This window comes from Chaetodon trifascialis, chromosome 15 (assembly GCF_039877785.1).
Source record: "Chaetodon trifascialis isolate fChaTrf1 chromosome 15, fChaTrf1.hap1, whole genome shotgun sequence".
Taxonomy (NCBI): Eukaryota; Metazoa; Chordata; class Actinopteri; order Chaetodontiformes; family Chaetodontidae; genus Chaetodon; species Chaetodon trifascialis.
In genome coordinates this window covers 15,604,130-15,624,733 of record NC_092070.1, presented here as the reverse complement: position 1 = coordinate 15,624,733, position 20,604 = coordinate 15,604,130, and the positions used below count along the sequence as shown (strand labels likewise).

The window sequence follows — 20,604 nt, the reverse complement described above, 5'->3', positions numbered from 1 at the left end:
CTTTCAGCTAGACCAATTATTTTCTCCAGAAGAAATATATTTTCTTTTCAAGTTGTTTATGATTCTCATTAAGTCCAAGAAAAACAGCTCGATTGGGAAAAGAAGTCCAGATTCTTATTACAAACCTCTGTCTTGCTGCAAAGTAATCAGGGAAATGAGTAAATCTATTACAAGTTAAACTGTGTCTGTCATGGTAAAGGCATGCAAAGTGAGACTGAAAGGAAACTTGCATGATGGCTTGTTTTATTTGAACTCGGTAATACAAAATGACATATTCACATCATAGGTCTATTGAGAAAACACTGTACTGGGGAAAAACAGGTTTCACAAAGAAAACTGCCCTTTTGGAATGAAGCAAAAACAATTTCAAGTAGTGGCACGCTCTTTGTCTTTCTCCAATCATACATATAGTACTATGTACATTTATAAAACACAGGAAATAACCAGTCTGGTGTAACAGTTTAAAAATGTTTTACAGTTGGTCACAATCATTCATTGTGTGCTCAGAATGCTGAATGAGGCATACATTCTTTCAAAACCCCATCAAGTAATAGTTTTCTTTTAGTGTCTGAACTTCCCTTTCGCTCTAAGAAGGCAAAGCAAACCGACTCAGAAATACTGGAGTACTGATTGTTCAAGCGTGGAAACAGTTACATTTCACTGAATTGCGCTCCTGTGATGGTAAAAGTGCCTCATTACATTTGAGTTGAATACTTAATGACTGTGCAGCACTTAACACCTGGATGATGAGCTGAGGTCTGTGCAACAGTCATCCAGCTGGTGATTCTTGGTCAGTCAACTGTTAACATCTTAATGTCTTAATCTGCTGCTCCTGATGGGATAAGTGTCCATCTTCAAGACTTTATACATGCACAAAACTCTTGAGGATGCAGACTACTGAAAGACTCATTTCACAGCTCTGTTTCTCTTTAAGTAGATGCCCCTGAAAACATAAATGACACCACCACAGTACCTTTGGCAAACACACATTGAACTAAGCATAAAAATGAACAAGAAGAAATCGTACATCTGTATTTTTAGGCCTCAGATGCAGACATTTCCATCAACTACATGACATTCTCCAAATACAAGACAGATTCTTGTACAGACAGTGCATATCAGAAACTATGATAATCAATTACATGAAAACTGTTTTTAAAACATTTCCACAATATGATCTTAACAATGATTTTTTTTTTTCTTCCAAAATAAGCCCTTGAGGTTTTATTTTGTTTACAACTATCAAACATGATCTGAGATAGGTTGTTGTAGAAGGCTGTAAAACAAGAGAAATTGTGTCAGGGTCCTGAGGAAAGTCAAGTCCTGTTCCAGTGGTTTCAGAGCTGACTGCGAGTCTTTGTTTACTGAGGGTATTTTACGGAGTCATGCCTGTAAACGTGAAATGCAATGTGCTAGAAAAGCAAGTTCCTAGGTAATTCAGATTTATACTGTATATCTATTTTCCCTTACTGTCCAGAAGCTCGAAGTCTCTTGGTCTTTTGGCAATTGATGGACCACTGCAGTCTGATGGGAGTGAAGGACAGCATCGAGAACAAAGTGCTGGAGGATAATAACTGAGCAGGTGGTCTGTGAACAGCCTGTGGCCAGTCGAGCAACCACTGTCTATAAGCTCAGAAACCCTGCATTGGTGGTGTACTCATCTCCATCCCCTTCTTCCTCTTCTCTTTCAACCTCACCCCCACTATGGGCTGCTGAGTTCTTCCTCTTCACTTGTTTGCTGGAGGTGCCCCGGGGCCTCTGCATGGGCACCAAAAGGCGGAAACCTGGCTGGGTGCCAGGGGAGGCTGTGCCCAGGGACGCGGTAAAGGTCTTAAATGTGCAAGGCACGAGGGGGAAGGAGGAGGAGGAGCATGTGGATGAGGGGCTAACGCTCTGGACGGAGGAGTACCCCGACGAGTAGGAAAGAGGCTCCCGACCTTGGCGATCCTTGCTCACCTCCTTGTCCGCTTCACAGAAGCTGTCTTCATCGCTGGACAGGGCTCTGCAGTGCTCCAGTCCTTTGTCTTCATCAGTCAGCGAGTGCAGTTTGATGGATATCATAGAAGCTATTGAAAGAGAAGAAGAATAGGTGTTACAGTTTATCACAGCAAATCATTTTGGGCAAAGTTTACGCCAACTACAGATCCAACACACCCTGTACAGCTTCTATCACCCATGCTTCGTTGTCCATTGACAGTGGCCATGCATAATATGAGGTTAAATGTACGTGCTGTTTTATTATACAGGACGTTCCAAGTGCTGAGTCATCTCTAGTTACATAATGTCCTAATGGAAGAATGACTCATGCATTACTCTTCTCTATATAAGTTTGGATTAGTTGATTTACATGCTTTCGGGAAAAACACTGTTGACAGTCTGATAGTAAACACACTGGAATAAATGCGCCCAGTCTCTTTCCCCTTCTCATTCAACACTCACAATCACAGTCTTTCTCTCCTTCGCTCTCCTCCTCCTGGTCCCCCTCATAACCGGAACAGGAAGTGTCCAGACTCCAGTCCAAGATGTCGCCCAGCAGCGTCTCCTCCTGGTTGGACAGTTCTGCTGTGGGCGTGGCCACAAAGCTCCCTCTGTGGGCCTGCATGGCGTCATCGCGTCTCCTGGGGAGAAAGTGGACAAGCAGCGTTGTTACGGCAAGTGACTGTAGCATCTCACAGATGGCACAAACAAACACCTTCTGGACAAGATGGTTCACACGTCCGCCTGTCGCAGGGCACACCAGACTGATAAAAACTGCTAAAAGAGCAGCGAGAGAGGTGGGGGCGCTGGTCATCTGTTGGTTAGTGAGCCGTTTTTTGCTTGTATTTCAAGTTATGTTACACGTGCCCTAAATAGTGAGCTTCTATTGATCTTATTTAGAATATCTGTTGCAAAGTGGGGTGCTACAGTATGTGAATGTACTAAAAACATTGGTCTAACAGTCAGTTGTGAACATCTCTACCTCCTCCATGCTGTAGAGATTGTAAACCCACTTGAGGCAAATCTGTGACTTGTGATATTGGACTGTATAAATAAAAATTGACTTGATTGACAAAACTACATGGGTTGGACATAAATGCATGGATTTTTGTACAATATGAAGCAATCCAGTAGATTAGCCCCACAATAAATAAGCGGCATCATTGTGTCCCTCCATGCAGTCCTTATTGTAAAAAAGGCTGCAAACTCAGATAAAACAAATGGATAAATAAAGTTACTGTAATGAACATATTGGATAACATCATAAAACAGGGGATTGAATAGTATCAGTAGCACAATGGGCAAGTGCTATTAGAAAGCCATAGAAGCCCAGCAAGCTTGAGAGTGCTGAACGCAGGTCTATGTAATAAAGACACACAGAGAATTTTATTATGCTCCATAAAAATGTTCCAGGGGCAAGCAGGTTGTGTTGCATTATGTGCTACACTGCACCAAAAGTAGTCTTAGTTGTCCACATTGCATAATATTCATTTCTGGCAATACGTCACATTTAAAAGTCTCTTTAAACCATTTACTGTTTTTCAATATCACCGAGCCCTAATGCATTGTAATGGGGAACTTGGTAACTGGCTTACCTCTTGTTGGTGCTGGATGGAGATGCGAGGAAGGTGTGGATGTCTGCTGATTGACCGGTGGGACTGGGAGGCTCCATCTGAGGCTCCACCTCAGGAATCTCCAAGATCTGACACAGCTCTTTAAAGTCCATCACCTTGTGGAGGCCATGAAATCATATCAATGACCAGTTTCAGGGACTCCGATACAGAGAACGTTGAACAAGAAATGCTTTTATTTTTAAAAGGTTTAGTAGAAAGAACATTGTTCCTGTACCTGCAATAAAAAATAAAAATCAAGTACCTTTTCTCTGCTGATGTGCTGGTAGGCCTCATCTTCAAACCGCTGCTTGACGCCGGTGAGAGACACGTGCCTGTAATCTTTGGGAACATCTTGACTGAAGCTGAGGGGAGACAGAGAGCGAGGGGGAAACAGAGACAAGAAAAATGACTGAGTTTGATCCACTTTGCTTCCTGCATCTCTATAATCAACTCTTGGGGACAAATCTCGTTACTTGTCCATTTGAGAATTACAGTTTGTCGATGCGATGTTCACCTATCAAAGTGACTCACCCCGAGGCACGTTTCTGTGACTCACTTGGTGATTCACTGATGGTTACACACTACTCCCACCCCACCCCCCCGCAGCCCAGAGGCTTTCTGCAGTCTTTTATGATTCTGCAGTTCTCTCCAGGTTTAGCATTTGCTATAAAAAGCTTAATGGCCATCCATTTTCTTGGTCACAAGACATTATAAACAATCTTGTATCTAATCAATGTGGCTACATGAGCATGTTGAAAACAGCCAGACACATGACCAATCAATTTTGTTATCTGTTTTTTTTGTGGGAGGACAGTGAAGAAGTGGGTCCTTTTATCTTTATCTTAATATTCAAATCATACAATCTGAGAAGGTCAAAGTCACTCTTTTTGAGTAAAAAAGGAAACTTTTGATCTGCAGGGGTTTTAACAACCACATCAGTACACAACTTTCAAAAGCTGTACTAATGGGCTGATAAATTATAATCGAAATACACAGTACTAGTCTGAATGTCCAGTGGTGTGCAGAGGTGTGTTTGGTCTAATGCCATATTGGAAAAAACAATGTCTGTGCTGAACACTTTGTAAAATGAACAAATACGAACAAGTAATGAACAAGTAACCAACTGAGGAAGATAATGCACCAGTCAGACGCTTTGATCATGTGCTAACCTTGCTGATTAAAAGCATAGCTGCAGGAGCCAAACAAACCACCTATTCAAAAGGGATGAAATGTCTAGAGCTTTTCTTTGGAAATACAACCACGTCAATCACATTTGTTCAAATAATTACTTTCATCACTAGGAGAGTCATACAGACTACTGAGGTCACAACAGATGAAGTGCCTTTTTAAAATGTGCCTTTCAAGAATAGATGCAGCATCTATGATGGCTCTCCCTCGTCCAAGGTCATGACAAACGTCTATGTTATTCTTATTAAAACTCATGTCATCATGGCTGATCGCCTCCCTTGAACTAATAAGAAAACAAAATGTTTGCACGTGCTCTGCTGTGTAGCTGGACAGGGTGTCTCTATGCCTGAATGTGATCTGACAGATTGGTTGGTTGTCCAGGAGCAGGAGGAGAGAAATTAATTGCTTGGCAACCAATTCAGTCAGAAGCTGTGAGAAGCTTACCACTTGACATAGAGCAGCACAGAAAGGGAGACGAGGTCTTGCTTGGAGAAGCCTGTGAAGTCAGCTAAGTGGCTGGGCCAGAGGGGAGCTGCACAGAGGGAGACCACAGACACACGTCAAGGGTAACATCGACTAAAGTCGTAAATTCTATTTGTTTGAAAAGATTATTTGCATTTGAGAGGGCGACACAGGGGACCTTTTCGAACAGGCTGTGTTGTGTGCGTGTTTGAGTGAGTGAGTGTTATTACCATAGTGGTGTAGTGCTCGTGTAAGCAGTAGTGCAGCGCAGGCCAGTTTGGCAGGTGGTGGTGTGGTGAGAGCAGAGTAGAGCAGCAACAGCTCACAGATGTAGCTGAATAAGTGAGTGGTCCGCCTCTCCAGAGGAAGCAGAGACAGCAGCACCTCCCCATAGTCCAGCATTGTGGGGCTCTGAGGCAAAAATCGAGCAAAATCAGCACTTTAAATCCCCATAAAAATACAATGCGTTGGCACTTGTACCAGAAGGAAAGTTGTTGGACTCACCCTGATCTTTCCCTCCAGCACAGATACAACCTCTCCCATCATTCGAACCAGGTCTTCATATTTGTAGGTGTTGTCTGTGAGCCAGACAGCTTCACGTATGGTAAGGATTTCTTTACTGATATAGCTGAAAAGAAAGGAACCAAAATTGTCCTGAAAGTGTAAAAACAACAGTGATTTTTTTTTCTTTTATGTTCACACAGTGCAAATTTCCTGCCTGCATCCATGCTGTGCACAAAGCATAGTCCAAATAATGAAGCATATTGCCTTAAATAGTGTGATTTGCAACACAATGACCTCAATGATGAAGCACAGTATGAAACAATGAATGCTTTTCCATCATCAGCCCTAGATCCTATTACTAAAATAGAACTAACTTCCCAAAACTAACCCAAAATCCTCTAACCTCAAAGCTGGTTTCCCCACATAATCCCATAATCAGAACTGTATTATAATATTAAGATCCAAAATCAAAGCATAAACAAATACTTCAGTGACTATGCACGTGTGCATTCTTACCGTGTACAAACTACCATACAGGCGATTCCCAATAACTGGAGGCGAGCCTTGGGGACAGAGCGCAGGGCCAGGTAGCGGTCCACACAACCCACGGTCACATGCAGAGTCAGGCTGGAGAAATCCTTCATGGTGGTCACCTCCACAAGCCAGTCCACCAGAATGTACCTGGAGAGACAGAAGGACCGGGAGACAAGCAGAAATTGAAGATCGGTGGGTGCATTAAAAAGCGATCACTGAATAGAAAAGACACTGGTCTAAATCTAATGCACTACAAAGATACAAGAGGCAAAACGCCTAAGAATGCCAAACAAGCAGACATTTGAATTTAAAACTTAGTCACAATCTCAAAATCATGACATGAAACCTGCCATGCGGTATGTTCACAGGGAAAAGGTTTAAATTTATCCTCGAGGAACCTTTGACTGGCACACTTGTGCCAGCGTTCCATTTCATCTTTAGTAATGTCATTATAGAAAGCTGCAGTAATCAAAACACAGTGAGTCATCACAATGACTAGCGGGAATGTTCCATTGTCCAGAAAGAGATTATTCACCAACAGATTCTAATTATGTCAGCAACATCACAGAGGAGTTTCAGTTCCAGTCTACCTCATGGTGTCCTTAATGCCTCGTCTGACGATGCCCTGACTGCAGGGTCGTGTGGCCGGGTTTGAGGAACTGAACAGCTGAGCCACCAAATCAGAGCAGGCTTTTGACTCCAAACCCAGTGGATTCCCACGGCTGCACACTTTGGCCAGGGAGAGCTGGAGGCAAGAAAAGACAACGTGATAAAGAAATGTGTCAGGCTTGACAGCTTGTTGAATTGGGTCACACCAAAAAGACAACAATAAATTGAGTTTGCTATTCCAAGCAGTTTTCTGCTGTAATTACACAGCTTGTGATTTCAGATGAGTCATATTTCTGTGATTCAGTGGTGCTACTTGGGTAAAGCTTTTGAATGCGATAAAAAAGAAGAGAAAAAGAAAGTCAACAACTGTCAAGGCCTCTTGACACTGCCTGAAAATGTCCCAAATCTGGACAAATGGAGGAGCGGGAGATGAAAATGAGAAATGACACAAAAACGGCACAGATGAAAAGCTGTCAAAATGACAAACACTTCACTTGCTTTGTATTATTACAGTGAATGGCCGAGGGAGAATGAAGCTGCTGACTGACAAATAAGGCCATCATAAAACTGAAAACGCACCAAGAACACACATTAAATCAACTGCTGCATCAGTATAAATGTGGCAATTTGCTGTCTTCAGCAACACACCTGAGCCTCCCAGCATCCTTTGCCAGCATAGTCCCTGAGGGTTCGAACACACTGGAGGTACCTGCCCGGATCAGCCATCTGAAATTCAAATATGAAAAAACAAAATTTGATTAACATATTGGTACACACAATAATCAATTTACCCCATCAATTTAGTTAGTCTCTAACTTTTTTAATCAATCTCAGTGCAAGTATGTACTGTACCAGGAACAATGTGCCAGTGTTTGAGCTCCACAGACACTGTACAGCCTAAATCAATAAGCTTAATTTAATCAAGAATAACTTAGAAAACAAATGAGGAATTCAAACTCACAGCTGCTTTCCGGTTGTGCTCCCACAGCAGGTAGGAGCTCTGCAGACAGCCAGCCTGTGACGACTGCTCCAGCATAGATATGGCGTCAGAGCGTTTTTCATCCTCCTGGAAAAGGTAACGCATCAGATGTAAATGAAAGATCTTACCGGGCAAACTGACTAGACGTTCTGTTCCTGGTCTAACAAAGTGCTGAAATGTTGTCTACAGATAAATGTTCTTGTGCTGTGATCTTGAAAAACAAACCAGAGCTCTGCGTAAGCAGCACGAAATAATTTGTCACACCATTAAATAAAAAAGCACACCAGGAGTGTGAGTAAGAAGACTCAACAGGGACTACGAGGCAACAGCTGTGTTACATGAAGAGATGACAAAACAACAGTTATCCCATCTGTGCGGTTAATGACTAGTCGGACAAGCCCCCTGTGACAGCAGCAGACAGCAATACACTTTGATTAGAGGCTGATAGAAACTGGGCGAACCACACCCAGACAGAGACAGTCTCACTCTTACACTTACTTCAAACAGCTGCAAAACTCTGGCCAAACAGTGCAGCAAGGGTCCTCTCTTCTCCTGGAAAAGAACGAGACAAACACATTAATGAACACTTGATCTTACAGACGTTCTGCTCCAAACTTTTTCCACTTCTATGAAATTATCAAATGTCGTAAATGCAATGTAAACATTTCTGAATTTAAGACGTGCCAGTTTTCTGTCAACTGAGCAATAAAAGATGATCTGATTTGTTTAGAGTTTTATTTGGTGCTGTGACGACAAAAGCATTGAAGCTGAAAACAGGGTTTCCAGGCTCGCCACTAAGCACAAAGGAATGAAAATTGCAGTTGCGAGGCATCAGAATTTGATTAAACCAGCCAAAAGAAAGCAGGAATCTGTCTGACTTTGCTGGAGCATTTATATTAAGTACCATTAACCTCAAATTTGTATTCATACCAACAGACAGATAAAAGTTTAAGAACTTTATCATTGCTGACACAAGCTAAAAATGATGAGGCTTTCCATTCAGGCTGGTTACAAAGGAAGTGCATTTATCTGCCCTCTAAAACTGCAGCAGCAAAACCTACCACGTTGTTTTCACACTCAGCCTTGAGGCGGTCGAACACCACAGCCTTGCAGCAGCTGCCAGTGGGTGACCACGGTGGACGGATGAACACCCAGATGAAGGGATCCGCTGAGGGAGAGCGCAGGCTCTCTGCCAGGCTGAAGAAGTGTGAGGCCTTGCGACCACACACATCAGCTCGGCCCTCATCACTCAACAATGCTGGTGGAAAGAAACAAGGCACACGTGAAGACATGGCACCAAGCAACATAAGGAAGGGAGGAAAAACATAAATGGCAAGTGTATTCTCAATGAATGGGAGTTAACTTACGTCCTTCGTTGTACAAATAAGCAATCCCGAGTTTCACAGCAGCTTCAAAGTTCCCTTTCTCAGCAGCTCTGAAGAAGAGATGTTTCAGATTAAAATCCATACAAAGGAAAAACAATTCAGTGGATTCGGAGTCTTTATTCTTTGAACAGAAGTGGCTGTACCTTTCAAATAGCCATAAGGTGTTGGGGGATGGCCACGTGTCCCTGAAACTGACCCTGGCCCATACACTAGAGTGGTTGTCAACAATATCTCGCAGCTGGGAATGAACCTGTAACACAAGTCACATCAGTTAGTCCCTCAACAAAAGAGACATCTGACCTATCAAATCAGGTGGTCACAAGATGCCAGAGCCTAATCTGGGATGGCACGGCACATACATGCGAGAGGTTGTGTAGCAGTGTTAGAGTGTGTGCAGCATGTTTACTCACTGCTCTGACGGACAGCAGGTCCTCAGCGGAGAGGCACTGGAGCACACAGAGGAGGACCTCCTCAGGTAGGGACAGCAAGGTGAGGGCCGGAGTTCGCTTACGGACCCGCTTCCGTGCAGGAACAGAGTAGCATTTTGAACAACGGCAGTGGACTACCGAAAGAAAAAGTAGTTATAAGTTAGGCAAATCACACATTTTAACATGAAGATTTCCATTCTGTTGCATGGTTCTCATATCCAGCATAAGGGCAAACACATTTGAAGTGCACATACACACGCACACACAAGCACCCAAAAGCATTTCACATCTTAGTGCAGGGCTCACAAACTCATTCTCACATTAATGTCAAACAAATATTTGCGCTTCATTTGAAGCCGGTGGCCAGTTTACATGTTTGCTGGTGATCAGACACACTAAGGTGAAGGTTATGGCTCCACATTCAAAACGCCTAACGTAAGGCATCCCCGGGTGGTCTACTGAAATCATGTTTGGACGTGAGATCGTTTAAATTCATGAAAATATGATAACCTAAAGAGTATTAAAATACGCATACACCATCATAGTCCAGTGTAGCAAGCATTAACAGCTTTGTAAGGACGCAGAATTGAGCATCTGACTGGGAGAAGTCAAATCAAGTGAGCGCCCAAATTTCCCTCCTGAGGTTCAAATACAACTAACCTGAAGTCATGACCTCGGTTCCGTAAAGTTTGACAATATATTGCAGTTTTTAATAAACAGTACCACGCAGGCGTACAGTGCCGGGAGATATGTTTTAAACAAATACTGGCAGCATTAACCCATTTGAACTTTACAGGAGGAACCCATGGCTACCGTTGGTTAACGTTTGTGTCGGCTAGGAGCTAGTTCGTTAACAGTGCCACCTAACAAGAATTGTCAGAATTTAACAAAGCACGTCTACCAACACTTGTTTTTACATTAATGCAGACACATATGCCTGTTAATAAGATAAGTTAAAGTCGATTAAAGTTACTTACCGCCCGCTTTCATTGCAAGTGCAGTGATCTCTCAGCGATGCCTGTAGCTACAGCAGTGAGCAGCGATTTAAACGTTACGGCGATACCAGCTAATATTACACGTACACAAACAGAGAGACAATTTCACCAGAAAATAACATATACAGTGTTAGAATAATGCTCACAGCCTCTGCTGTGCTGTAGTAGCTGACTAGTAGCTTAAGTTGTTAGCTCTTGAATTCAAATTCAAGCACGCGTCCTCACTTGTTGGACCCGCCCCAAAGCTACTCTAGGACCGCCCGCGCTCACCGTTTAAACTCCACATTCAGTTTGATTGGTCAGACAGAGTGACGCCTAGCTACTACATAGTAGCCTCGTGATTGGTCTTCGTGAATAACGTCAGCACCGATTGGACAGATTTTATAAACTGTAAAATGTTAGAAGATCATTGGATAACGTAACACTATTTCGAAGTACGCGCTCGCCAGTGAATGTACACGATTGGTTGACCTGATTATGAAGAAAGTCCACAGATCCACCTATTTACCGTAGATTGTGGGAAATGTAGTTAAGCAGAAAAGGCCGTTTAAAGGTACTGTGTTTAAAGGGACAGGCGCATAGTAAGAGCCAGAGCAGAGAAACTTGTTTTTACACCAGGTCGTTGTGCTGTGCTTATAGTTAGCTATGTTTAAAATTAATTTGACATCTAATTAATTAAATTTTTCTTGTCTTTTCTTTCTTTGCCTTTGAAGCAAAACATGTACTATTGGAGTTTTGTTTCATTTCTATAAGTCACAAAAGGTAACATTTATTTATTTATTCCTTCCATTAACTGTTCTAATCTCCCTATTATGGTCTACATGTTGTATTAAAAAACGTCTACATCTACCTCGTATTCCGTGTGGAAAATACTAAATCCCTTCTGATTAATTTAGTGTTTACTGTTTTATTTTAAGCTATTTGGTCTTTAAAATGACTCAGTTGTTGCTATTTGCCATGGAAGGAAGTAAGGATGAAATGAATGACTAATGATTAGTGGAGATTAATTTTGTTTGATGGTTTATTACTCAGTTTATCTTAATTAGCTTTAATCTTAATTCATTAGATGTTTGATTGAAAGTGCCATCAATGATCCTTAAATAAATCAGTTTAATCTCAACAAATCTCAACCCCCCACTGGCCGACATTAATGTGTTTCTTTGTCTTTACATAACAAAAGCTAATTTTAAAAAACACAGATTTAATATGTAACGCATCAGCCTTTCAAGCAGACTGTATTATCTGTATTGGCTGAGAATGAAAATTGAAATTTTGTGCTAAATGAACATTAACATTTGCATTTGAGCCCAAAGGATAAATAAGCAGGGACGTGTACATTTATCTATGCAGGTACTGTTATAAGTTGATCAAGAGAAGCCCAAAGTAAATCTAAGTATGTGTGAGAAATGGTTACGAGTACAAAGAACTGAAAAAGCCAGTGGAGCAAACAGGAATATTGATGTGTTCCTTGTGATGGAGAACAATAAGAAATCATTATGTCAGCTGCTTTGTCCTTTTACACATTACACACACACACACACACACACACACACACACACACACACACACACACACACACACACACTTACAACTTATTAACTCGTCAATATTTGTGTGACTAAGCAGAGATGTAAACCAATAAAGCGACAGAGTGGTTCAGCCTGTGACGCAGCTGCCTTTGAGCTGACACGATGATTAAGACCACTGTGTGCGATCCCCCTTGTGATAGTCTCCTGGCTGAATAGTGTCCTCTTGATTGCTGGTCTTTTGAAGAGGGTCATCAAGGAGCAGAGTACACTAGGCCTACCACCAGTAATTATTTGCTCCTTTCAGGTTCTCTATTGATGTTCACATCTGCCGCTCGCCGAATCTCATCATCACCTGGAAGAGCCAGTGTTCAGCGTTACCTCTGCCACTCAATAGCTGCCTCTAAGCCTCACTGTTTTAAACATTTTATACACATCCAAAAAGCATTAGGGAAGTCAATTGAGAAATAAAAAAAAAACCACACATTTCTGCTGTTTTTCTGTGTTCATCGAACCACAAAACTCTTGCTGCATTCCGTACTGGAGGTGTTGTACGATCTAATTATCTTGACGCTGACTGACCTCGGATGGGGCAGAGGCTGTGACATCCTTAATTGGATGCAGTCACCGTTTCCATGGAAACTCCAACCAATCTCAAAGATTTTCTCAGTAAAACACTACGTGACCAATGACAGGCAGGGAAAAGCAACCGGCTAGTTCGTTTAACCTAAACTAAAAATGATTATAGTGATAAAAGCTCACAAGTGTGTGTATTTTTTTGTTCCCTAAGCATCCATTATTTCTTAGAAGGCCTATAATTTTGCTGAGGTGATGTATTGTTATAATGATGCTGCCTCCTACATGAGGTAATTGAGTTTGACCTGAAAAGTAGATGGAGAATGCTAACGTCACACCTGAGCAGTTTACTCCAGAAGAGCTGCCCTGATACAACAAGGTGTTAATTAATGGCCGCAGAGCAGAAAGCTCCCGTGGACCGAAACTTGTTGACTGACATCTGAGACAGAAGGACAGGATGTAAAAATTTAAGAGAAGATTGGAGTCAGGGTGATTCACGGAGGATAGAAAAAACTCAAGTCTATGAGAGATTAGATCTAATAGCCTCTCATCACATTTGTTTCTATTACAATACATTGCATTTTAATTTCATTTCGCCTGTGATTTCATTTGGCTGTCTGACCTGGCATGTGTGATTTCCATCTACACCTGTCTCCAAAACAGCTGTCATAACATCTAACGCTGATACAACTCCATCTTCCTACAACGCTATCAGCTGGAACCAACAGCAGGCGCTGACTGATTAAACACACAGCCATAATTGTCTTTTGCACAATTGCTGTCAATCAGGAATTGGACAAAACATAAATAAAGCCACAAGGCCCCAGCCTGCTCAAATCTACACTTTGTAACATCACATTGTGCTGCCTGTTTCAATGCATTTTAGACTGATGTCAGTTTTGTATAAGTCAGAGTATGATAAAAGGCAAATAGTGCTGAGTGCTTGGGTTTGAAGCCAAGTCCTGGAGATTGAGAGGCGGATGAGTTGCTCCCATCTGGTTTCCTGTAATCTGTGCTGACCCTAGCAATCCAACTTACCACTTCCACCCCATCTGCACTTTGCCCCTGCTGGCCGCCCCACCCTTTATCCAGACCTAAACACTGTTCCCTCCACACCCAGTTTCCCAGCACAGTTACCACTGAATGATAAATAACAAAATGCCTTCACACTAACTCCTGCTGAGCAGTTCAGCCAGTCTGCAAATAAAATGCAGAAATCCTTGCCATGATGAGCATAGTTTGCCTACTTTATTATTTTGCCAGTAGGGGGTGTCATTTATTCTGGCCAGTCTGTTTTCATAACAACCAGAGGATCCCACATGTCTCTAGCACATGGAAGTGTGTCTATATACAGCATCAAAATTTCAAGCACAAGGGAAGCTCAGGTGGCCTCGTCAACCACATTTGTTTTTATGATACATGCAAACGGTACAGTGACAGTTACACTCTGTGTTCACAGTAGAGTCAAATTAGTCCACTGCCTCCTCACTATCCATCAGTCTTCTTTATTTTTAGCCCTGTCCAGGGGATCTTCCAGGCCTGTTGGAAGAGCTTATTTCCTCTACTCTTTGGATGATTCTGAACAATCTTCCAAAGCGATGCAGTTTAAAGGTATACTATAAAGGAATTGGGGGTTATTGTTTCTAATAGCTTTTGTAGCCGTGTCTGTCATGGTGGCAGCCTCCTATTGGATGCATTCTGCTTACAGTCTGGCTTTTTAAAGTCCTGACCTCACCTGCGTGCTGTTATTGGCTGGGGGCTGCACACCCACTGCCCAAAGGTTGCAGCCCAGAAACGTCCCAACCAAAACAAAACAAAAATAAGCAAATGCAGACAGAGGACAGGGTCCCAGCAGATTAATACACCACCACGCACTTCTAATGGGACATAAATGACGATTGTGTGGGATAATTTTTGTATGAGTGCATAAATTAATTTTAGGGAAATCCTGCATAGTACCTTTAATGTAAATTTTTATTAATAAATGCGAGTTTCTCCTCAAGCCACAAACATCACAGACCAAAGTGTTCACATAACATTTATTTAATACAACAATATACAACAAATGTACATACAAGTAGAAATATACAGTAGAATTATAAAATAGTCGTATATACAGCACCAAATATTGGAGGGCACACAAATAAACATGTTTTGTGTCACTCATTGGAGTGACAAACAGCATAGGCAGACAGCATGGCTGTCTGCTGGGTGAGGGACATCTAGTATTTCCCCTGCAGCAGAGAGAGGTAGGTTTTCCCTTAGTTTTTCTGAAGGCAGAAGGGAAATCACTTCACATCTCTAACAAACAAATTCTGGTCACCTGCCATCACTTTTTAGTGTCAACAAACTGGCACAATACAGCTTGAAAATTAGCAAGTATGCAACTATGCAATAACAATGTACTACATAGTAAATGTGCGCTATACACGTGGAAATTGCATTGATACACAAGTCAAAATTAAGGGCAGAGTGAAAGCGTGTGTACATTCACAGACTAATGTTTTGTAATACTGGCGCTTCTCTCTTGTCTCACTTTTCAGAGGATACCACTGCACTGTGCTAAAAAAACATACTCATGAATACTCTATGAGCATTTCCTTTGATGTTCACCTTGAAAGAAATTAAGGGCTGACATGGCTGTACAGTAGGTGCTTGCAAAGACAGATCTGTGTGTCAAAGAAGACTTACTATACTCCTGTTAAGTTGGTATCTTCACTGCTACTACCCGCACTGCATTATATCCCCTAAGAATAAAACTGCTCTGTCCAGGATGGCTGATCCCAGTCTAACTGCAAGGATAGTTCCCCACTCCCACGTAAAAGTGAAAGAAATGACTTCCCAGGTTCTTTTGTCTTCCACCATTACCTCATTTCCCCCTTCTCCCCTTCCTTCCCTGTGAGACTGGCTTGCAACAGAATATCTAAATGCACACTGAGCTGCAAATGTGTGAGAAAAGACTGATCCATTGCAAATCTACTGAAGCAGGCATGCAGATGCAGCCTTGTAATTGACAAGCTGGCCTTCAGGACAGTCTTTGGCATTGTGTTAACTGCTACCTCTGGATGCATAGACACATTTTACTCAGTAACAAGCCTCACTAATCTGGTATCCAGAATCAATACAAAAGTGATCGATGATGGTTTTCAAGGGTAAAGGAGTGCTTAGACAGTCCTTCACACGGAGACACAAGGCCTACGCTCGTTTTAATTTCTACACATCCTGATCGTTGCACGTGTTCCTTCTGTGATTTGCGTTTTCCATCCCATGTTACATTCACTGGCGGAAATGACAATATTTAAGACGAGAATAAAATGCCATTGTGAGTCTCATCCTGTGAGACTACCCACCAAGAGAAAGCACCTACTCACAGATGTGGAGCCGGACGCAGCTACATTCACTCGTTCTCTCTGAAAGAAAAAGTGTAGGAAAGGGAAGGGAAACCCCAGAGCCACTTAGAAAACAAACAATCCGTTTTCACTAGAGAACAGCCTTGAACCCTATTTTCAGACTGACAAAGGGACTCTTAGTCAACATTCTTTAATCTTCTTTCTTTGGCACAGAGAGATAAAGTCAAGCATCTGTGTACTATGGGACATTTAAGTGTATGTATGAATCTTAACATGTGTGTCAAAAGGCTGTACAGCTGCCCCCCCGGGCTATATCACAAGAGGGAAATGAGTGGGATCAAGTCAGAAACTGGGGATGCAGGATGGAGGACAACATATGGGATGGATGAGGACAGTACTGTTGGGGTCAAAGGAGAGAGAGAACAAGGGGGGATATTCTCGGGGGTTCAAATGGAAACGGGGGAATGCAACAGAGCCTTTTTCCATGAGTGCTTGCTCAAGGCACCAAGCGGGAGGGGCCATAGGGGAGCAAGATCAGTCAAAGTGTCCCTGCAGTGGCATGTCCCCTCAGGCAGTGTCCTTCAATAATCCTGGCCTGTGGAGTTGAGGTGCCCTACAGAGACACTAGGCTGGGCGTAAATGCTCGCATATTGACAGGAGGGCACTCAGTCAGTCAGAAAGTCAGTGCCCCACTCCTTTGTAATGTGAAGCTGAAGCTACAAAAGGCCTTTCAGACAATGCTGCTTTACTAAAAGTTTCTCTAGCTTGGCATGGACATGGTCATATGTGCAAATCTTTTATTCCTTAGCAGTGAGGTCCAAGGTCCAACGGTCTCTCAGTTCACCAGAATTTTTATTTGAGCACACACAAACACCTTCCACTTCCCCAGCAGGTCCTCTGCCCTCTCCAGTTCATCGTCCACACAGATGCCAGTAAGATCCTGCTGGACTCAAGTTCCACTCTCCCATTGCGTAAAAAAAGCCCCCAACACATTGCTGCGGTGTCACAGGACGAGTGAATGACGCTGGCCGCTGACGCGGGTGAACTGCTCTTTCGGCTGGGTATCAGGTTGCTGTCTTTGGCCCACTTCTGGCCTCTTGGAGAGTCACCTGTCCTGGCAGGAAGAATGCTGTGACTGACGTGTCTAGTGACGCTAGCATTGACTCCAACAGCAGCTCTGCATAGCGTGTTAGGTGTCTGCGCGAGTTCCCTCTGTTACTCCTAGTGCATATGTAAGTCAGGGTTGCGAGGGCTATGTAAATATGCACGCAGTATGCAATGCATATTTGTGTGTCTCCTCTGAGGTTGTTTTGACACTGGACACCTGCTGTCTGATGATAAAAGAATGTGTGAGGCATTGGCGATCCCTCCTGGCCAATCCAAAGTGGTCCGAACCTTACAGACTAAACAGATCCTCAGTGTCCCGTCTATCTGTCCTTCCACTCTCTATGATTTCTCAGCCCAAGTTCTCTCCAGTGAGAACTGAGCCAAACTCTGTGATAAAGAATAGAGGGGATTTACGCGCTGAGAAGAGGTGAAGTGGCAGCTTCTTTAGCCAACCTCTGAGCTCCCAGCCCCAGGTATGTCTCTGCTATCGAGGTCCTATCACTGTTCTCCCCATGTGCTTCACAGGGGACACTGCTCAGAGGTGAACGAGCCACCCTCTTTCTTTTTCCTTCTCTTCTTCTTGTGGACAGTCCAACAGGCGGTGGCCATCAGCAACAGCAAAAGACCCATGACAAGTAGCACCACTGACACCACTTTAGTCTGAGGCAGGTCATTATAGGTGTAGGTCACACCTGTTCCCGCTACACCTATCACCAAAGAGATGATTCCAAAGGGGAAAATGCAGCGGTACCAGGACTTCTCCATGCCTCCGGTGGCCTGCGAGAGACGCTCCAGAGAGGAGAGCACCTCAGGCACCTTGGCACCACCAGCCTCCAGGGACTGAACCTCCTGCCCCGAGGTGGTCTGGGGCTGGGTTTGGCAAGCCAGGTGGCCCGTTGTGCAGCCCATCCTGATGGTGAGGGCTGGTGGATCCTGAAACCGGGCTGCAGCGTTGGTCTCTTGGATCCCGTTCGTAGTCTGAAGAAACAAAGAGAAATAGAGAAATGCAGAAAAACAGAGGAAGGAGAAGGAGGTCTATGTGAGACCGGAGAAATGACTGGAGCAGGAATGGCTGGAGCGTGTCAGATGAAGGCTTCTAAGTCAGCGCTGAAATCCACTCACACTTTCCCCTCCTCTCCCTCCCTCTCTGGCTGGTTCTCTGTACACTGTCTGCTGGCTCTGTGGCAGCACATTGTACAATCTGCTGAATGTAGTGGCAGGGGATATATAAGGGACCACGGGAAGGGGAGGAGCTAAGGAACATAAACGGGGATGTCCAAGCGCTCTGATTGGTCTCCTTTGGTGTGACGTCAAACATTGAAGCAGGGAGAATAGGGGTTGACGAAGCACAGGAAGGGGGAGGGGAGAAGAGTTAACTGCTCCCTCTTTTCTTCATCTCCCCATCACTGCCTCTCAATTGCAGTCTTTTTTTTTTTCCTGCAGCACAAAAGCATCCCTCGGGGAATACAGAAGCCTTGTGCTGACTGGAAATCAGGGGAGAAAGGGGAATCCCTCATCATTTCAGATTGGAAAGCTACTTTTTCCATGCACTTGATAGCCTTGATATCACCCTTTGCTGCAACAGCACAGATGTGTCACCTCCATATGGCAATTAAACAGTAACGGCGTTCCAACTGCGCCCCTCCAACCCTCGCGTGGACATCCAACAACACGCAGAAATCCGACAACCAACCACGCGCTCCCCCTTTCATGTGCATGACACTGATTTGTAGGAGGACAAGAGATATACAGTGCTTCTATAGTTAAAGTGTGAATACAGTAATGAGCATGCCCACACGTGACAGAAGACACACTGGTGAAAAACACAGGCGGCCCCCACTCCCTTCCCACCCACACACACACACTGCTGGTGCCAGTCCATTCTGAATGGAAGGCAACCTCCTAGAAGTTAATCCCTCAGTACGCTCGCCCGCCATGAAAAGAAAATCAATCCAGACAGCTCTCTTGTCGTAAACTTGCTAATTTCACTCCTCCACATCTGAACAGCTACATTAGGGAAGGATGAATGTGTGGACACAGCTGAATGTTTTTTATCTTCAGGCATTTCTGGTTTTACTATGCCAACATTTTGTCTCCTTTTCTTTCTTTCCAAGCTTTTTGAACATGAACTGTGATTTTCATATTGATTACGGCCGTTGGTTGCTGAATGGTTTTAGAATTTCAATGTAACATTACCTACCACTATGGTGCAAATGGTGCTTTCAAGTGCAGCTGGTGATGTACGTGTGTGATGGCTTCTTTGATATGCATGAAAGCTTATAGGTCTAAAAAGTAATCTCTTGACACTGCCGGCATAAAATCTATAGCCCATGACATCTTGAGTATCTAAAGAGCAGAGATGTAGGTGAGCAGCAACCATTCAGATTTAAGTCTGGGTTTTAAAGGCAACTCCATGCATTTGTACAACACCGGCATGGTTTCATCTTAATGACAGGGTTTTTCCTCATAATTACATCACAGGATCCATGCTCTTTAATGCCCAGAAGGCACAAATTATTGGATTTTTGGAGGAAAAATCAAACTTGACGGAGGAAGCTGGCTCAGAGTGGCTGAATTGTGGGTGGAATCAAATAATAAACCCTAATGCAATCTAAACAGTGACCACGCTGATTTGACTATCCCTCCGTAGCTCAATCAGCAGTAGAGCTGTAGATGGGCGAAAGAGGAAAACAAGAGGGGAGGTGAGGAATGTGTTTGTGAGGAGAGGGGTGAAGAGAAAAGAGATGTTCAATTTGAAGGCATTTGAAGGAGAGAAGTGGATTCTTGGTCGCACTGCTCGGTTTCTGTGGATTTGTACTTGGACTCCTGCACTGCAGTGGACTCGGGCTAAGAAAAAGTGAAAACAAAAAGGGTGAAAACAGTGAACAAGTAGGAAGGAATGTGCAGGACAAAGAAAAGACTATTCAGCTCTGTCCCTTTCTGTGTGAGTGTGTGTGACATGGGAAAGAAAATTAAGCTTCTTCCATGGAAAGTAAAATTGCCTCAGATCCATTCTGTGACAAAAAGAGGCGTGAGAAACGGGGGACAAAGGCGTGAGACATGGGTAACCTGGGCAGGGCCAGGCCATGGTGGTGGGAGTGGAGGAGCTCTGCTGGTGACAGCCAGAGCCAGGCAGCAGCTGATGTATGCAGGTCACAGGAAGGCTGAGCTGCGTAGGCGCCACTCCCTCTGGGACCTGTGTGTAGTGTTGACGTGATCTCGAGGATGCTACCCTGCCTCCTCCTTTACTCCCTTCACACACACTGATCCAAGACTGTATGGGCGGACCAGAAGCCTGCAGCACATTGCTACAATCCCCGACAGATGACTTGGCTGCAATCCATGAGTGGTGAGACACTTCTGGTGCTGGA

At 43.6% G+C, this 20,604-nt stretch overlaps 2 protein-coding genes across 2 annotated transcripts; both read right to left on the bottom strand.

The window, feature by feature from the left end:
* Positions 1 to 228: 228 nt before the first annotated feature.
* Positions 229 to 10,669, bottom strand: ccnf (cyclin F). Its single transcript, XM_070981427.1, has 17 exons — positions 10,657 to 10,669; positions 9,662 to 9,813; positions 9,395 to 9,501; positions 9,234 to 9,301; positions 8,928 to 9,124; positions 8,365 to 8,418; positions 7,849 to 7,953; positions 7,536 to 7,613; positions 6,869 to 7,023; positions 6,261 to 6,425; positions 5,745 to 5,868; positions 5,471 to 5,651; positions 5,223 to 5,310; positions 3,853 to 3,952; positions 3,573 to 3,706; positions 2,440 to 2,618; positions 229 to 2,066 (listed from the first exon to the last, which is right to left on the bottom strand). The coding sequence occupies exons 1-17, from the start codon at positions 10,667 to 10,669 to the stop codon at positions 1,624 to 1,626; spliced, it is 2,343 nt and encodes a 780-aa protein (XP_070837528.1). The 3' UTR covers positions 229 to 1,623.
* A 4,134-nt stretch (positions 10,670 to 14,803) lies between these two features.
* Positions 14,804 to 18,430, bottom strand: LOC139344112 (transmembrane protein 100). Its single transcript, XM_070982056.1, has 2 exons — positions 18,356 to 18,430; positions 14,804 to 18,211 (listed from the first exon to the last, which is right to left on the bottom strand). The coding sequence occupies exon 2, from the start codon at positions 18,140 to 18,142 to the stop codon at positions 17,753 to 17,755; it is 390 nt and encodes a 129-aa protein (XP_070838157.1). The 5' UTR covers positions 18,143 to 18,211; positions 18,356 to 18,430; the 3' UTR covers positions 14,804 to 17,752.
* Between the last annotated feature and the right edge of the window lie 2,174 nt (positions 18,431 to 20,604).